General features: G+C 36.5%; 1 protein-coding gene and 1 non-coding gene across 2 annotated transcripts in view; one reads left to right on the plus strand and one right to left on the minus strand.

The window, feature by feature from the left end:
- Window positions 1–670: 670 nt before the first annotated feature.
- Phlpp (PH domain leucine-rich repeat protein phosphatase) overlaps window positions 671–19,259 on the minus strand; it is a 134,909-nt gene continuing 116,320 nt past the window's right edge. Inside the window, exons 7-17 of the mRNA XM_076305521.1 lie at window positions 8,737–8,884; window positions 7,446–7,571; window positions 7,202–7,355; window positions 7,044–7,104; window positions 6,396–6,650; window positions 6,021–6,230; window positions 5,610–5,772; window positions 5,250–5,533; window positions 3,672–4,511; window positions 3,353–3,593; window positions 671–2,932 (exon numbers count right to left, since the gene is read on the minus strand). Coding sequence (XP_076161636.1) covers window positions 2,474–2,932; window positions 3,353–3,593; window positions 3,672–4,511; window positions 5,250–5,533; window positions 5,610–5,772; window positions 6,021–6,230; window positions 6,396–6,650; window positions 7,044–7,104; window positions 7,202–7,355; window positions 7,446–7,571; window positions 8,737–8,884 — 2,941 coding nt within the window. The 3' untranslated portion in view covers window positions 671–2,473. The remainder of the gene's footprint in view (window positions 2,933–3,352; window positions 3,594–3,671; window positions 4,512–5,249; window positions 5,534–5,609; window positions 5,773–6,020; window positions 6,231–6,395; window positions 6,651–7,043; window positions 7,105–7,201; window positions 7,356–7,445; window positions 7,572–8,736; window positions 8,885–19,259) is intronic.
- Window positions 7,961–8,081, plus strand: LOC143143927 (U5 spliceosomal RNA). Its single transcript, XR_012991297.1, has one exon. It is a non-coding gene; the product is annotated as a U5 spliceosomal RNA (small nuclear RNA).

Consider the following 19,259-nt stretch of genomic DNA (forward strand, 5'->3'; position numbering starts at 1 on the left):
TAACAAATCAAACATTTTAAGTTATGCATTGAAGTTATTTCCTTTTTTTCATTTTAACTATTGAAACAATTACAATGTTTAACAAAAAATGATTATAATAAAAAGACGATTATATTATTAAAACAAGAATAAGAAAAATATAATTGTAATCGTGTTTCGTATGTTGAACAAACATAAATAAACATATATTATTTAACGACGAGTAAAATTGTTTTCTTTATATTTTACACCAGTGCCCATGATTATAAAAATGATCTAAGTCAATATTTTTTTTTATTATATAATATACAATATTATTGTAATGTATGTAGGTCAATGTAACGTAACTGCGTTTGTTTATCAATAAGCCATACATTCATATTTTTCGAATATTTATTTTGATTTATTTGATAATTACTGGCAAATATATACTGTGATCGATAAAAACGATTACATCTTTCTTTCCTGTTTGATCAAAAGTAAAATGCATCTTAAATATATTTTATGTTGAAAATATTTCATATTAAAAATATTTTACGTTGAAGAAAATATTTTTCTAAGAATAGATTTATTTCGTTTTTGTAAATAAGGTTTATCCAAAAGGATGCAAATATATTTATTAAATAAATCGATACACTTGACTGTTGGAACAATTGTTGTCTACTTGAGTATTATACTTTTAAATACCTACATTGCGAATGTTTAATTTGATCTTATCAATGTATTTATTCGTGACAGTTCAATATTCAGAATCACTTGTTATCTAGTTAATGATTTCTGGTTCGTCTGTTCATGCTATTAAACGCATATGTCATGTGCTCGTTGCATTTACGGTCGTCATGTAAATACGTATGTTGTTCTTGTGAGAATTAATCTTTTGCACACTGATTTGATGAACCTTCTGTTTGAGGCTTTATATTTTCTTAATGTCTGTTCTTTATCTTAATAGCGGTCAGATATGTTCTTCTCGACTATTTAAATGGGAACACCCTGTATATTAAGTTAAACGACCATATCGTGTACTCCGTGTAAATAAATTAATGACAATAAACAGAAGAAAGGACTATTCTTGACACGTATTTTCTTTAATTTTTGTTTCAGCAGTTTAATGAAAAAATAGGAATAAGATAGTTTAATGTCGCTCGACAAATAAGATAATGCTTATCAAGGCCGTCGTTAAGGCATTAGATGCCGGAAAACAGAGATAATGGAAGATGTCTGAGAATACGTGTTTGTTAATTTATCACTACGAGTTTAAAAAATATAAAAATCGACTAAGCGATCTTACAGTTTCGGGTCAATGAATTGTAGTATCAGTTAAAAATTTGCGTTCTTGTATCGATTAAATAATTTTGGTTCGTCCCAACAAGGGTTTGACGATGAATATTTATGGTAGCTTCAGGTACAGAGTCACTATATTTTTTTTCGGTACAAAAATATGTCTCCATAGTCGTTACAGGAAAGAACAGTTTTCATAACTACATGTAACATCGAGTTTTTGTTACTAGGTGTTCCAAATATTTTATATTTCGTTTATAATACACAAGAAATTCTCACAAATAAATGCCGTTAAAGATGAGCGTGAAAGAATTTAATATTCGAAAAATTTATTAACATTTCGAAATTATTTTTCACTGATCTTTCAAATACACTGTACGCAATCATATACTCGGTAGAACAAATAGAGCTAGATCGCTTTGTTTCTTACTTGAATAGAATCACACATATCATACAAATGTTTTACTTCATAGTTTGGCTTTACGATAACTTATCTTGATCAGTTTTTACGACTAAACATGTATCGTTACATGCACGTTACGTTAAAATATAATACATAATTGTTATATACAACATTTTTGCAAACACGTTTCACCTATTACTTTGAATTTTAATTCCCTTTCAAATTTTTTGTTCGACATTGTTGAACATTTACAATAATATTTACATTTACATCGAGCTAGAACTAATGAACCATTTTGGTTCTTTGGCAATTTAGTTTCTGTATTTACAAGATATTAAAAAAATGCTGGTAAAGTTCATAAACATACATTTGGTAACGATGTAACGTAAATTTATATTCCCTGCTTGCAAAATATTGATATTGTATAAATATGAATTTCAATATAAATCATTAACAATAATTCGTTCGGTTACATGTGGATGGTTTTCATCAAATCCAGATCAACGTATCAGTTATTAAAAAATCCTTAGTGTGTGCTGATATTGACTTGAAACAGACCCATTACACAATAGTATTTTATCTATACCTTCCATCGTCTTTTTCTTCATAGTAGTGATAGTTTCGAAAGAGTATATTTATCGTATGGCTTAAAAACAGATGCAAACTACGAATGTCATTTTATCAGTTACAGTATTTTATAAAAGATTTCTAAGAAAGAGTTCACTTTCACATCGATCGTTGATACTGGTAACATATGTATACCCTTTGACATCGTATCGCAACTTAAAAATCGAGTAAACACTCCGTCCTGAATCACAACTCGGTGGTAGCTACCCCCCAATACTGTTGCATTCGCGTCGCGTCCTGTTCTAACGAGTCTAATCCGTTTCTTTCTTGAATGACGGCGAAATCGTATTCGAGATTATACGGCATCAATCTCTGCAAGCTACCGAAGTAAGCCGCGTTCGGCCCTCCATTCAGTAATCTTCTTCCGCTACCGAATCGCACTATAGGAGGTCGCGGTAGGGAAGGATTAAAGGATCTGGCGCTCCCGAACCTCTTCGACAGAAAAGGCAAATTGCCTCCTAATTGAGGCGTGGATCTCGATTGACCTCGGCGTAGGGGCGTTCTCGTTAAGGTGTCCAATTCCTTGTCGAACAAGAGTTGCGTGTTCTGCTCCAACATGTACTCCCAGCAACGGAACTGTTCCTCGCTGAGTGCTCCAGACCTCTCGGACACTGTGTCCTCTTGCGCCGCAAGACAAGTCGATACCTACCAAAATGTGTTTTTAAAACATTCATAATACCTCTTAAGTAAACCGTTGCTTAGATCGGATCATTTTTTCTAATTATTCATCAAATTAATAGTTTTCCATTTACTGAGCGGTCCAAGCTGAAATATCACTGATCCAATTTAGAAAATCAGTTGCTCGTATACGTGAAGTGTATTGCTTGTGCACGCACGACTAATTTATCTGTCTTCTTACTAGTCCTTACGAATCTTTAATTTTCTATGTATAGTTCTTGAAATTGCGCGAACTGGTCCAAATTCGGCAACGTTTCCCTAACTTTTACTATCACCTACATGTAACACAACGCATGAAGATTCTCATAATTTTCTTTTAGGTAATTACAGCTTGCGGCTTGATGTACAGTTGTTGGAAATAGGTAAAAATTAACGCGTTCCTCTAACCTTTCTCGTGCCATTCTCGTGCACGAAAACGCTTTGACGTGCTTTGTTCGTGGCCCTGGAAGCGGCGCTTCCAGACCAGACTCTGCTGGAAGGATGCCTCGATTTAAACGTGCTGTCGCTTGCCTGATCGGATTGACCACTCGGGGAACTTCTGTCGTCTTTGTACGGTGGACTCTCGTTCTCTTGCACGGATCGACGATTCTTGAAGTATCTTCCGGATCCGTTGTGAGTTTTGTTTGTTCTGAATCGTGCATTAAAAATGATTAAATAAAAAACTAGTACCTACGAAGTAAAAGTACGATTCTATGAACTTTATTACCTATTCACTATACTCTTCAGCACCCCGTTCAAGTAATAACCCTCGTTCGCGTGACAACAACAAGGTCCCGGTGGTTTGTGAGCTGCCGGTGGCACGCAACAAGGGCAAGGACACCCCCCGTCGGTTTGACCCCTATTTTTCCCAACAGCGTGTCTCAGTTCACGCATAAGTTGGTCCAGATCGCCCTGATTGGGCCCCGTTAGCCTAACGACCACGATACTCAGATTGTCCTCCGCGCCGTAAGCCTGCGCCAGATCTTGAAGCCTTTTCGCGGCCAAGACAGGACTGGCCTCTGCTCTGGCTTCGCGTACAGCTTCCTGTATGCTCAGTACTTCCCACAGTCTACGATTGGCGATTATCACGAACTCATCGTCGTCCTCCAGATCGACTTCTTCGAACGTTGGGTCGGGAACCACCAACGGGAACATGGCTGCATTGCCCAGTTGATTCTTCACAGGAACTTTCTTCGGAGGGGCCAAGGTCAACGGGCCAGCTGCCCTGCAAAGCACCGCTCTTGCGTCTCCGGAAGATGCTACCTTCAAAGAATACCTCGTGGGTGCCTTTGGGAACCCTTGTTGCGACTGAATCCTTACGACGTGAGCTAGAGTAGCGTCGATCCCGTATTTCTGTCCCTTTTCCTTTAGCTCTCTGTGCGCCGAGAGCAGCGTGTATTTTAAGTATTCTTTCGAAGTCTCCCTAACCGTTCTTTCCTCCAACAATAGACGCGGTATCATCTCTTGGAGAGCGCTCGGTGCTTCCTGATTCGAACCACCATCGAATATACCGAACAGGCCCTCCACGTTGCAGAACGATGGCATTCGAACTTGCGAAACGTACAATCTGTGCAAACAAGTTTCTCATTGAGAACGGGTAATGGTAATTACGATACACACGGAAATTTATTTAATTATTCACGTCGATGGGATTCGACTCTCGTAGAGAAATTTTAATAGAAAGAGTAGCTGTTTTTGCGAGCAGGTGTTAAAACATTAGTTTCGATGCGACGAGAGTTATCGATCGTGAACATTAATTCTTTTTGAAGAAATAATGAAATTAACGAAGGGTTTCGTAGCCTCTGGTGTACGCTTACGAAGGTATTTACACTATAGTCTTCTAAGTATATTGATATACTTCGTTTAGCAAGAAAAGCAAACAACGCTGACGCAGTTTATGACACGATCTGGAAGATGTTTATGTTTTCACACCAACTCAAGAGGTTGTTAGGATCAGATTGGGGCGTACAAACTGGAATGACGTCATCCACTTCAGAATGTGTAATTATGTGCATAGTTTTGAATAATTATTAATCCATTCGAGGACACTGGTGTATTTTAAATACTGCAACATAGAAATTATCGCTGCGATCGTGAACAAACATTTGTAATAATATTTCTCAATGACACGAAAGGCCGATGTTGTTACAATGCTAATAGACGTCGTGGTTGAATGTCAGTTTGAATTTCGATTCATTTCACAGAGAATCATTTGTCTCTAAACAGGACAATTGACGCAATTGGATATTGATATTTAATAATACACGGAACAAAGGTAGATCAGAACGAACGTCAGCTGCATTACCTCTCCCTGGACCCTGCTGTTTCCGAGAAACCTAATCTCCACGGTTGTTCCGCCCCCTTTTCCGCGGAAACGATTTCCTGCTGATGAGGATGAGAGGGTAGGCTCGGTCTATTTTGTCCCGATACATCGACGAGCGATATCGGTCGCTGAGATCTGTACACTTGAAATTGTCTAGGGTCCACGTGAAGCCTCGAATTGCACGATATGTCCAAAAATTGTAGTTGAGGTGGCACCAAAGTGGCTAAATTTACCCTGTCCAGTTGATTGTGAGCTAAATCCAAAACCTACGTAGACGTTTATCTGTTTAGCTTACCACGTATCCGATCGATCATTAATTCGAATTCAACTTTGATAATGTACCTTTAACGATGTTGTCTTATTGAATGTCGGGCAATTCAAAAGCCGATTGGAATGAACACGTAAAACGCGTAAATGACGCAGATTCGCCACATTATCCGGTAGGTATTGGAGACGATTCCCGGATAGTACCAATTCTTCCAAATCTCTCCATAATGCTGTACAACTGTAAGTAAATGTCTCAAGTATAGTCTTTAATTTTCATGCAAGATATTGAAGGCATATTGAGAAATTAATTATTGGCTTGTTCGGAAAGTGACTTCGTTTTCCAAAATGGAGAATATGTAATTTAATAAAATGTTTGTACACTCTAAAAAAATCGTGTTTCATTTTCACCGAAAAAAAAAATGAGATTACTTTTCGAACAAGCTAATAGAATCAATCGAAGCTGATTAAAATAGTCGAGAATTCTACCTTTCTGGAAGTGTGTCCAAGGTGTTGTAGGCTATATGTAGAACTCGTAGAGATATCAGTTTTGCGAGAGTATCCAAAGCGGTGTCCGTTAAACAATTCGCGGTAAGATAGAGTTTCTCTAAGCTGTGATTGCTGTGACGATTTTTGTTCCCTTCGCCCAAGTGAGGAAGTTCTGATAGCCGGTTGTTGGAGAGATTTAAGACTTTCATTCTGAGAGGATGAATGAATTAATGATAGAAACATGAACGATGTAAAAATAATACTAAAACTTCTTATTTGTAAATCGGTGATCCACTTATTAGCAGCGTATATGATTTTTTCTTAGAGTGTTTACATGTATTTACATCTTGTAGGAAAATTAAATCGCACGCGTACTTTTCCGTGTTAATGAAGAAGCTCGTCGGTAATGCTGTTAACGCATTGTCTTGCAGCGTCAAATGAACAATGTTTAACGGTTTCCTAGGTGGTGGAAGGGCTTGCAGTCTATTGTGGGGCAGGTGAAGAACTTCTAGCCTCGACGGTTGTGTTAGCAGTCTATCTGGTAGGGCTGTTAAGGCATTGTGAGAAGCGAAAAGGGCACGCAAGACTGGAAGATCCGGTGTCCATTCTGGAAGGGCGTCTAAGTTGTTGCTAAAATCAATATACATTCATCGTTAATGATATGGTAGTGAAACATATAAAATATATGCCATTAAGAGAATAAAATAATATTTGGGGGTGATCAATAGAATTGTAAGAAAAATTAACAGAAAAATTTTCAGAAGTAGAAAATATACGTTTCAGGAAATATTGTTAAAAGTATACAATCATGTTTAAAAATATTACAAAAAAATTTTCCTTCGTTCGAATGATTTCCTTTCTGAAAAAATAAATTCTTTGTTTAAAAGCAATGAAAATATTCAGAAAGGTCAATTCGAATGGAACACATAATTAGAAATAGTAATAGATAATTTCGATACAAATATAAGCGAGCCTGTTGTTAATATTCACTTTTATATTCTTAATTCTGCTGCTTTTACTTACTAAGAGACATCTAAATGTTCGAGATTGATTGGCACAGGTTCAATAATTAATTTCTTCAATTCTGTAAAAACGAAACATTGAATTGTATAAGTTTAAATTTGAAAAATTGTTCGTATGTTTATCTATTCAATTTTGAACAATGCAGAAGGACATCTTACTGTTATTTCCAGCGATAAGTGACACAAGGTTTCTTCCGCAGACAGTCAGTTCTGTTAAAATATTTCGTGCGCAACGAACGCTTCTTAATTCTTGAAGAGCACTAACATCCAATTTCTCAATACTATTTTCACTGACGTCTAGATGCGTTAAATTCTTGATTAAAGGAAAAATAGAAACGGAAATGATCAATAGTTGTTATCTCGAGTAATTTACGTATGATGATATGCTTATTGTAGTGCTTACTCCGTAATTTCCGAGAATAATGTTCCCCTTCAATTGATTGTTCCGCAGGTTGACTTTATATAAATAATTTTGATTGTTTTTCTCATCCTTGTAGACTTTGGTATGATCTGCCTTCGACAAAACATCCTAAAACAATTACATTTTTATTTTTTAATATAAACAATTGTAACTAATCATCAAACGTTTTCAGTTTTTAATTGTATTTGAAGTTATAAATAAAGAATAGAATTTTCAAAATTATGAACGAATCATATTATTAAAATTGTATGTGAATATTTTCAATTATGTTTAGTCATATGATAAACATTTTTCGTTGTTGAATACGAAAAATGTACAATGTTTTTATGCTTGTAACGATTTCAAATATGTAGTGTACGGGGCAACAGGTTGCGCATGTACGGTCCTGACTACGCACAGTGTTCCACGCGGCCGCTAGGTGGCTGCTAACGTAATCCATTACTCGAAAGTAAAATGTGCTCAGAGATAGACATATACACGATCAAAAAGGTGTATCGTCACTCTGGTTTCCCTTCAAATCACGCATAAATCTTTCGCCTTTTACTAAAGATTTCCGTGGAGGGGAACAATTGATGAGTCTATAGACCAATTTTTTGTATACCCGGCGCAAGCTGGGTAGTAAATAATTGAAAAACAAAACTTTTCCTAATTATTTCAGGAATTGAATAATTGTCCAATTGGACAGAATTATTCCCAAATAGCTGAGAACTTCTTGCTTGTAAGAATAAATTAACAAGCAATTGAAGTTTTACAATACTTACATTCAATAATATCCATGGAGGTTGTACGTAATTATAAAAATCGTGTTTTATAATAACAATCGTTTAAAAATATATTTATATCAATAATTATAATTTGTCGAATATAAAATTATTTACTACAATATCATAATTCAAAGTTTTCTTAGACTTTAATGGTTGTTCAAGTTAATGTTCAATTAATTATAGTCTGGATTTAGGAACAATTTACTTTACTTTCAAAAAGAAAAAAAATAGATGAATTAGATAGATGCACCTACTATTATTATTATTATTATTATTATTATAGTTGCTGTTTTAGTTAATCATCTATTTCACGTAGGTACTTGGCAATTTCTAGAAAATAGATTATCTCGGATTTCTAGGATGTACGTTTCAAATTCATTTAACCGAGAGCTGCGTTTCTGTAACGCGTGTTACTTCATTCCGTGACTGTACACTGTAACAGTACCGCCGCGCGAATTTGAAATTACAAAATTCTTTAATAATTCCAGAAAATGTACATCGCAACGTACCGTTAGCGTGAGAGCTCGCATGTTGATGAAAGACGGCAGACTGTTGAGGCAATTTCCAGCCAAGGAAATGTTTCTCAAGTTCTTCAACTCGCCGATTTCGTGCGGCAAATCTTTAATTCCATTACGATCTAAGATCAATTCTTTGAGGCTGGAACAAAGAAAAAAGGAAAGTACAATATCATTGAACACAATTCCGGATCGCCATCGAAACGAAATTTCCAAGCGTTTCGTCACTCGTTATCGTCCAGTTGAAACAATTACGTAAAGCGAACATTGAGCACCATTTACAGTTTTACTTGTTTTATGATCCGTTACTGTTTCAATCTATTAATTATTCGTTCGTAATTCATTAATTAAGAAATTGAAAGAAAGCTACCAATATTCACTCTAAAAACAATTTGAGTTATTACTTGTTTCTTATTGTCGTTTCATTATTCTTAATGAGGAAATTATTATCTTATTTATAAAAGAAGAATAATTTGCGTATAAATTTTACAACGATTCTTATCTCACAAGTTTTATTAATTTACTCGTCGGATAAGATACAACTGGCTAAAATTTTGTTATCTTCTCTTCGTTATGCAAAATTGTTATCTGAACATAAATATGAAACGAAAATGCGCATCGAATCGTTTCGCGTTGCCAAATTTCTTTCGAAATTACAAGCACACATTCTTCGTAAAGGATCAATAAGAATTTAAAGCTTTTCCGATTGGCGTTACGCGTAAATTGCATCGTGCTTCCGGCTCCTCGTTCGATCAAATAAATTAAGATGAATTAGCATTACAGTTACGGTGCAACGTGGTTTGACGTCAATGCACGTTGCACCCTCGTTCCACGGACAAACGAATCGGTGAACCTAAACGGGCCGCCCACAGGATGTGCACTTGAGTAGAAAGTTTCAAATTATGGTGAAAACCTTCCTGGCTGTAAGCATCTGTGTCATCGGACGAACTTTCAGTTTTTTTTTAAAGTAAAATCGAAATCGCTGCACCGTAAGACGGGAGAAACGATGTCTACCGATAAACGCAAGGTATATCGTAGGTTCAAAAGTCCTTGAACGTTTTTCTAACGATTCGGTTGGGTCAGAGTATATAATACATATACCGACGACACTAAATGGAATCCAAATGCAGTTTTAAAGTGTGGTTTCTGTGGAAACTTTTGTCACAGTTTTATTCGTATTATTGTAAAAGTAAAAGTACAATAATATAGGAAACACTTTATAATATGCTTGGAAAAATATTAAATCTATTTGCATCCGTGTATTGTAATATTTGATCTATTGTACATTATATTTTTATGAGTTCTTCTTATTTAGTTTAGGTCAATACTTGAGAGGAATAGATACTGTGCATTTGAATGGAAATGTATTTTTTAAATAATGAAGAATAATGACTAGTATTGTGCGAATGGCTTAACTGTATAGGGAAAAAATGTTAAAATAGACAACCACTTTATTTGTAAGTGGATATTTTCAACTTTTTAAGGCTCTAAATTTCAAAGTATAAAACTTTGACTTAATATAACGTTTCGTGACTGAAATGAAGTAAATTAAAGGAACTTTAAAAATTGCTTTAGCAGTTAATCTGCTAAGGAGTATATAATATACTAGCATCTATTACACTTTATACTTTGAAGATACTTTATTTCACATAATAAAGAAATCAATTTTAAGAATAGAGATGATTTCAATTTTGTTCGGTTTGTTACTTCGATCGTTAATAAAAACGAAAGAATATTTAACTAAGCAAACGAGTCGATAAAAATCATAAATTAAATTATCCAACGTTCAATGCCATTATTGCATCAGTATAGACGGTTGATTAAAAAAAAAAGAGATAAAAAAATGTAGAATTATTGACTATCAAGTCATCTGACTATCAAGATTCAACTTTGTAAATCTCTTCATAAATAATAATTCTATGAAGGAACTTGACTGGTACTTCGTATAATTTTATTCAAAATAAATCTCAATTAAATGAAATGTAGATCCTGTGGTCTCTATTCTTTAATATAAGATATCTAGAATTCCTTGATTCATTTATCAAATAGTCCTGCATTGTATCGTCAAATTAAATTATGAAATATTTCAAATTAAATTATTAAATATTACAAATTAAGTTATCAAATATTATAAATTAAATTATCAAATATTACAAATTAAATTATTAAATATTTCAAATTAAATGATTAAATATTACAAATTAAGTTATCAAATATTACAAATTAAGTTATCAAATATTACAAATTAAATGATTAAATATTACAAATTAAGTTATCAAACATTACAAATTAAATGATTAAATATTACAAATAAAATGATTAAATACTTTCAAATGAAATTATCAAATGGTTTAAGTTTTATTTCGAATTTACTAAAGAATTCGAGCGATTCCTAGATGTATTTAACTCTTCGTTCACACCCAATTACGTAAACTTAAAACTTCAAGTGTCGTACTTTTACTGTCCAAAACCCTCAAATCCGTAGATGCCCACTTACGCGATCCTCTTACTCCACAAAGTGACTCCTACATCCTCCCCATATACATATTCGTGAAGCACGCACTTAATTCCGGGACACGCGGCTAGTTCTCACCTGTTTTACCATTCCCTATTCGCTGGCTGCGCACCACGTTTAAAAAGCAAGGACGTCTCTAAAGATCTGGAGTATCCGCTCGAGTAGTCCGCGATGGTTCTTATCCGGGACACTGTATTCTCAAGGAAATTTCCTTTGCATTTCTCAGTCGTTCATAATCCATTAAAATATTCACTGCCTTCAGCGAGTATACGCTCGTCCACTCCTACTCTACACCTTATTAAAGAATTCCTTTTGAACATCGACGATTTTTTCGTCTTCTCAGAGTCCATCGAACGTTCACAGACAACGCTCCCTGTATCCGGTCCCCGTACGATCGTCCAACTTTTTTGTTCACAAATGTTCCAAATCCGTTTCAAGTAGGATCGTTTCGAGTAGTCGATACAAATATAAACGAGTGCTCGTCCACTTTTCCAAAAATTTACAACGAAACCACCACTTTCGTCAACGCCACGTCAACTGACGACTGTCCCAAAAACATTTCAACGAGACGTTCCAATTCACTCACTGGAAATAGATCCACGTTTTCCATCGAACAGACGAATCCTCTCGCGGCAAGAACCTTCTTTTTTCTTTCTTTTTTTTTTTCTCCAGAGCTCGTGAAGCCAGGAGGTGGTGCACGCTTGCGCGAGTTCTTCAGGGAACTGAGAAGTCTTTCGCGAGCCATGTCCGAGGTTACTCCTGGCCCAAGGAGGTAAGAGGGAGACCAAGGATCGCTGACCACTCTGATGTAACAGAACAGATGGATTAGCTTCTGGCGGTGGCGTACCAAGCGGGGCTATGGTAATTCCTTGCATCGCGACCTGGTTGTGTACCAGCAACCAGCGACCGGCCAACTCTCAGTAATTCAGCGACACGTCGGCCCAGTTACGCTACAGAAGTTCGGAAACTTCTTCAGCTTGCGCCACGGAATCGCGATCGGGTGCCTTACGCGGTAAATTAATCACGCGAGGATTAACGACACGGAGTATTAACCGTGGATCTTTCGTATCCGTACAGGGTAAGGATCACTTAACACTGGAGTCTAAAATGTTTCCATGGATTTTGGCGATCGTGAAGGTATGCACAGAGAAAGAATCGTTGTGTAACGGAATGATCGTTCTATGAGAATAATTTGCTAGTGTTTCTATCTGTGATGTGGGGTTTTAATGCATAGAATGCTTCGCTTAACTTTAGAGTCTAAAATGTTTCTATGACGTGGTTAAGAAGGTATGAGTAGGGAAAGAATCATTCTATAATGGAACTATCATTCTATGAGAATAATTTGCTAGTGTTTCTATCTATAATGTGGGATTGTAATGCATAGAATGCTTCACTTAACTTTAGAGTCTAAATTTCTATGACGTGATCGAGAAGGTGTGAGTAGGGAAAGAATCATTCTGTAATGGAATTATCATTCTATGAAAATAATTCAGAGTTTCTCAGGTCAGCAGGGTGAATCTCTGTTTACTAGTTGTAATGTGGGATTGTAATATATAACATATTTCTTCCGGGTGAAATGATCACCCGTGCTCTATGAATCTTGCGTCATCCTAGTGTACTTTAGAAAAACTTTCTAAACTTTAGTCTGCATATTTTCTGGTTTATAGAGTACCAGTTTCTAGGTTGACAATCGCTCTATCTTTACCAGTAGAAGGTATTAATTGACGAGGTTTTCTTGGTGATCTTGGTTTTCTTTTGAAACACTTGTTACCATATATAGTTACAAATAGTCCGAAAGAGGTCGTGTTTGGACTCATTCTTATCAGAGAAACATCATCGAATTAACGGTGACGTTGCCATGAAGATATGCTTTTTCTCTCTTTCCTAATCATTTTTTCGAATATCGTTTCATTTGTAAGTTTTCATTTCAAGTGCCTTCTTGGACGACACTACTTGTTACAATTTACCTCTTCGATTCTTATTGGTATCGAAGAAGACTCTCTAAAGCTAGATTTAGATTCGATCTTAAGATCGAAACGTTTAAACACACGGTTTAGACACCTAGTTCGAAGCAAAATTCTAAAAGCTTCTTTCCTTCCTTCCTATGCAAGTGTCTTCTTGAACGATACTTCTACCTCTTCGATTCTTACAGGTATCGAAAAAGACTCTCTAAAGCTCCCTAAAGTTACATTTAGATTCGATCCTAAGATCGAAACGTTTAAACACACAGTTTAGATACCTAGTTCGAAGCAAAATTCTAAAAGCTTCTTTCCTTCCTTCCTATGCAAGTGTCTTCTCGAACGATACTTTTACCTCTTCGATTCTTACGGTTATTGAAGAAGATTCTCTAAAGCTAGAGGCTCTAAAGTTACATTTTTTCTGTTAAACTACAGTTTAAATACACAGTTTCGACACCTAGTTCGAAGCACAATTCTAAAAGCTTCCTCCCTCTCTTCCTGTGCTCCGTCGTATCGATCCTGGAACTCGGTCGATTATTTCAGCGATGATCCGTCTCTAGGCTTCGGTTGTCCAGGATCCTAGATAATAAAAAGACCCTCGCATACACTTAATTCCCGGCGGTAATAGCCTCGATCAGCTTACTGGCTGTTCACGCCTCTGTCTAGCGGCTACGGTAACAAGGGGTGTGCGCTCATTCTGATTGGACTCTCTGATCGGGAAGTAATTGCACGGTTTCACTCATTGGTCTCTCGCCATTGTTCCGCGGATGTGGAGCACGCGGCTCGTTAAGAGAAGAAATTCAATGATAAGGAGCTTTTAAATGGCGCTTCCTCCGAAGAGTTCTTGTTCCCGGAGTTGGGGAAACTCGAGACTGTTACGTGGATTCTTCTTTAAGATCCTCTTGCTGGTACAGCTTCCAAGAGACCGTGCTGAATATTTTAAAAGGTTCGTCTGTCCCTTTGGAGAATCAAAGAGTCGGTGGTCCTTCGGGTCGACGTTTCGATTACGATACCCCTTGTATCTTTTACAAGGTGCTCGCATTTTTTTGGCTCGTCACTTTTACCGCTAATGGGGCAGGTTAGTCGATTATCGCGACGAGTGTCGTTTTTGTTCTCGGAAACGATGGTAGTGATACGCGAGTGGTCCTTCTTTAAGATTCACTCGTACCTGCAGTTTACCAGAGACCCCATTAAATGTTTTAAACGATTCTTTTGTACCTTTAGAATGACGGGAGAGAGCCCGTTGGAAAAGTAGCCGATTCTTCTCCGAGTCTTCAATTTAAAATTTTATTTATGAAGCGAGACGCTGCGCCTTTACACATTTAACGAGACCTCGGACTTTTAAATCGACGCGCCAGAAGTTAGTTGGCATTATTCATTATCGCTAGAACGACTGTTCATCCGCTTATGAATAATCAAGGGGTACAGTTGGTAGCATGGATGCGGCACGATTGAAAATTCTTCCTCAAGGAATCTATCTTATGTCACTTCGTGAGCACACCTGCCATGATGAATTCATTGCACGGGGATAACCAAGGGGTATAAACATTCGTGCTAATTAACCTCGTTTCCTAGTTGCACCGATTTTATTATATTTACGGTGAGTGTTATCATAGACATTGAACGTTATAAACACTATTGCAGTTTGAAAATAAAGTCAGGTAAGACAACGATTTGTACAAGTATTTTTTATTATTTACATGGCCTGAATTAACGTCTAAAATCTCGACAGAACGATTTTTCCAAGTTTTATTACTCTTACGTGACTTTATTATTTTTTTAAATAATACCAAAATGAAATATTAAATCGCGTCGAAGGTTCACGAAAGATCCTGGAAATGGAAATTTTTAAAGATTACACGAAATATTTCAATCGTTAAAAGTTTGAACGAGTAAAAGTTCCCCGTCTTATAAATAATGAAAATATTCATTCACGTCGAGCAGGAAGTGTCCGCTATGTTAAAATATGCCTTTTCACGTTTTTTAATGCTAAATCCTTGCATACTCTTCCCGACAACAACATCGAACGTAATTACGATGTTACATTTAATTAAATTCAATCCTTTATTTCTTTCAAGCAGAAGAAAGTCGGTTATTTAAGCCGTGTTTCGGTTGTGATTCGAAGCATTCTATATTGGATAACTCCAGTAGCAATGTAATTAGCATTGCCAATTAGTGTGGCCGGGATAATTTCTTTCCTTATTAACGAGAAATATTCAACGCGTTCGTAGATTTTTTCAAATTCACTCGAAGTTGAAACTTCCCTGAAGACCGCTGCGCGAACGTTGACAATGTTTTTCACTTCTTGCACACAACGAAAAGAATATATCTAAAATAACAGGTTACGTCAGCACGTTACGTCGTACTTTCAGATTTGTTTAACGAAACAGAAATAATAAATTCGTGCATAGGATAATTTTGATAAACGTACAACATTAAGAATCTTTTTCTACGGAAACAAATTTTGTTTTCGATAGAAGCGTGATGTCACAAGTATCGAATCCCAAAGAGTCCCAAATATCAAGAGTACCCTTAATATGAAGTTTCAGACACACGTAACACGTACACGTTCTTGCCAAAGTATTATTATTAAAAAAAAAAAATTCACGTAAGAGTGAGAAAACTTGGAAAAATCGTTCCGTCGTGTGTCCTCGAGATACGTTTCCTCGAATTTCAAAGCTACGAAAATCGCTTCAAAGATCGACACTCGTTTCGAGAAAAAAAATGTTAGATCGAAACGAAGATCTTCCTGTCTAAACTTTTTCCACGCAACGACCACTTCACGAATAGCTCGAGGTTATTTTTAACATTGTTCAACGAGTGATTCACCCTTCGCGTTCGCAGCGAAGTGTTTAAATATTTTCCCCACTTTTATTGCCACTTTCAGTCCCCCAGGTCTCGCGGTATAATGTACCGACAGATGATACGATTGCACGTGACGGCAGAAATGTGCCGTAAACGTAAGGTCAGGCGAGGGAATTATGGTACCTTCGTCCATAATTAACGGCACGTGCACGTAACGAAGGTAAAACGTGCTTCTCGTAACGTGTAATTTCCAGAACGCAATACCTACCAACGTAATCGTATTAAACCGCGATATCGTTTATTTTTAAATCAATTCTGCATTCATGTTTTCAATCCAATCCCCATCCCCTCGGTAAATCGAGTACACTCCCGCCGTTGGTATTGTAACTTACGAAACACCCTAACTCAAAACAAATTCAATTTTCTCAGAGAAAGCATCCCACCAACCGTCCCAAAACGGTTGAATTACGACAATGTTCTTACTGGTACGCCACATATTCGTAGACTCCTCTCTTGAAAGTATTATTATGATGAAGCTTCCACAGCTGGGTCACCCGGAGTAACATATCTCCTCAAAATATGTAACGCTTGCATTTCCAATGCACCAACTTTTCCGGGTGTATATTATCATTTCGAATCGGGCTTGTTCCAGATATTATTCCAGCAATTTTTATTCCTGCTTCGAAACACTGTGTCACGAACCTCGTCTCGGCTTATGAATAGTCGATGTTTGTTACATTTTTGTGTAAAGAATGAACAAATGATCGCGAACATTTTTAATGGTTTTTTTCTAACTGAAATTTAGGGACGTGGGCGTTTATCGAGTTCGATAAATCGTGTATCTGAGATTACAAAATGGAAGATACAGTTCTGGAGTTGTTTAACTCTTACGATCGATGTATTGGTAGAAAGAGATATTCTGCGTTGAAAAAATTTTTTTGCGCTTCTTTTATAATGCGTTCATTCACTTTGGAAAACATTGATGTACACGAAGAGCCAAGAAAGTTTCATTTTTTGATTTATGTAATTGAAGGGGGAACGCACCATCGTTCTAATAAAAAAAATCTCTATAAGTTTTTAAAACAAGGAATTCTCCTGTAAGAAATTTACCATTTTCAAACAAATCAATATTTAAAAAATCCCAGCAGCTTGTGTACTGGAACGCTCGTATTTTCTCTATATGTATTAAAATTTAGTCATAAAGATTCAACGAAAGTACTTTCAATACACTTACGAAACATTTATATCATGCATATCATATCGTTAGAAAAAATTCCTAAATTTGGTTTCGCTCTTTTATTGCCTTCAATTATTTTCAAATTCCTTTCTTTCGCTCCGAAAGGTGGTGTTCTCCTTAGTAAATAAAACGATTGAAAGTAACGATAAATAAATGTTTCGAAACTCGTCCTCACACTCCGAAAAATGAGTACACTCTGATTTACACGAAGCCAAAGAAATCGTCAGTTTTTAGTTTCTACGATAATTCGAACGACCTGAAGAAACGAGAGATCAGAGTCTCTAAACACGTGATAAATTAGTGTACCCTGATCGTTCGATTTCGATCGGCTGGAATTAAATCGAAACGTAACATGGCGATGGTAACGCCAAGAGCCGCGCGATTATTGGAAAGTTTCGCATTAATTCGCGGTTAGGCTCCTCTTCCTTGGTTGTTTCTGCGCCACTGCGCCCCGATGCATGACTTCTGCCGGTCGTGTTGCCCAACTCCATTCTACCGGTGAGCGGAGTGTCGGCTTAGGTTTTGCAGTCACCGGTGTATGCGTCTTCGTTCGTGATTTCTTTTGCCGCGTGGTCACTGTCTGGCTGCACGCGTGTATCCGACGTGTGCCCGGCGTCCATGTATCGGTGGGCTCGTGCTCATGCCCGTAGTTCCTTCTGCAGGGCTCCGGCATCTCCGTTTCCGCTCGGTGGAAAGCAGTTTTCGAGAAGCTTTACGTAACCCGCGCCTTAATTGCACGGGCCTCTAGCGATCACGCGATTAGATCAGTCGCTTTGCGTTTTTAACGAGCAACTTTTAACTACGATTTTTCGGAACTGTGTTCGAGAGGTACGCGTCGTGGAATCTCGTATATCTTGTCGACTATTTTGAGCAGTAATTTACAAACTAGTAGTCGCTATTTTGAGCACTCTGATTATTTGATACTTTGAACAGTATGGTAGATTTTGGGGAGTAACGCTCATCGTGGAATCTTGTATATCTTGTCGACTATTTTGAGTAGTAACTTAGAAACTAGTAGTCGCTATTTTGAGCACTCTGATTTTTTGATACTTTGAACAGTATGGTAGACTTTGGGGAGTAACGCTCATCGTGGAATCTTGTATATCTTGTCGACTATTTTGAGTAGTAATTTACAAACTAGTAGTCGCTATTTTGAGCACTCTGATTGTTTGATACTTTGAACAGTATGGTAGACTTTGGGGAGTAGCGTTCATCGTGGAATCTTGTATATCTTGTCGACTATTTTGAGTAGTAATTTACAAACTAGTAATCGTTATTTTGAGCACTCTGATCGTTTGATACTTTGAACAGTATGGTAGACTTTGGGGAGTAGCGTTCATCGTGGAATCTCGCGTATTTTATTGACTATTTACAGAAGTAACTTAGAAACTAGTAGTCGCTATTTTGAGTACTCTGATCGCTTGATACTTTGAACACTATGGTAGACTTTGGGGAGTAGCGCTCATCGTGGAATCTTGTATATCTTGTCGACTATTTTGAGTAGTAATTTACAAACTAGTAGTCACTATTTTGAGTACTCTGATCGCTTGACACTTTAAATACTATGGTAGTCTTTGGGGACTGACGCTCAAAAGTTACAACGATTCTCTAAACGTTTAGAAGATACGAACTATAATACTTGTGAACTTTTAAATAACATTACTCTACTTAGTAATATTGTAAAATAACGTTGAGTCGTATATTCGTTACAAAGTCTCTGTTTACATCTACTTATCATTTTTTTACTATTATGCACTTTAATCAAAGAAAAGCAAAGTTTTATTCGAATAAAATATGGCGAATGAAACCAACGTAGAGAGGTTTATTCTCAATGTTTATTCGATCGAACAGTTACATAATTATTCGTTGATTGTGAAATATTTCATTCTGTAGTGAAAATTTTTATATTTTGTTCGACGTGTTTTGATTTAGAAATTGTTTATCTTTTATTCGTTATTAGAAAATTTAATCCGGATGAAATTTTTTCACAAAGGCATAGCAT

Source organism: Ptiloglossa arizonensis, chromosome 2 (assembly GCF_051014685.1).
Source record: "Ptiloglossa arizonensis isolate GNS036 chromosome 2, iyPtiAriz1_principal, whole genome shotgun sequence".
Classification (NCBI taxonomy): Eukaryota; Metazoa; Arthropoda; class Insecta; order Hymenoptera; family Colletidae; genus Ptiloglossa; species Ptiloglossa arizonensis.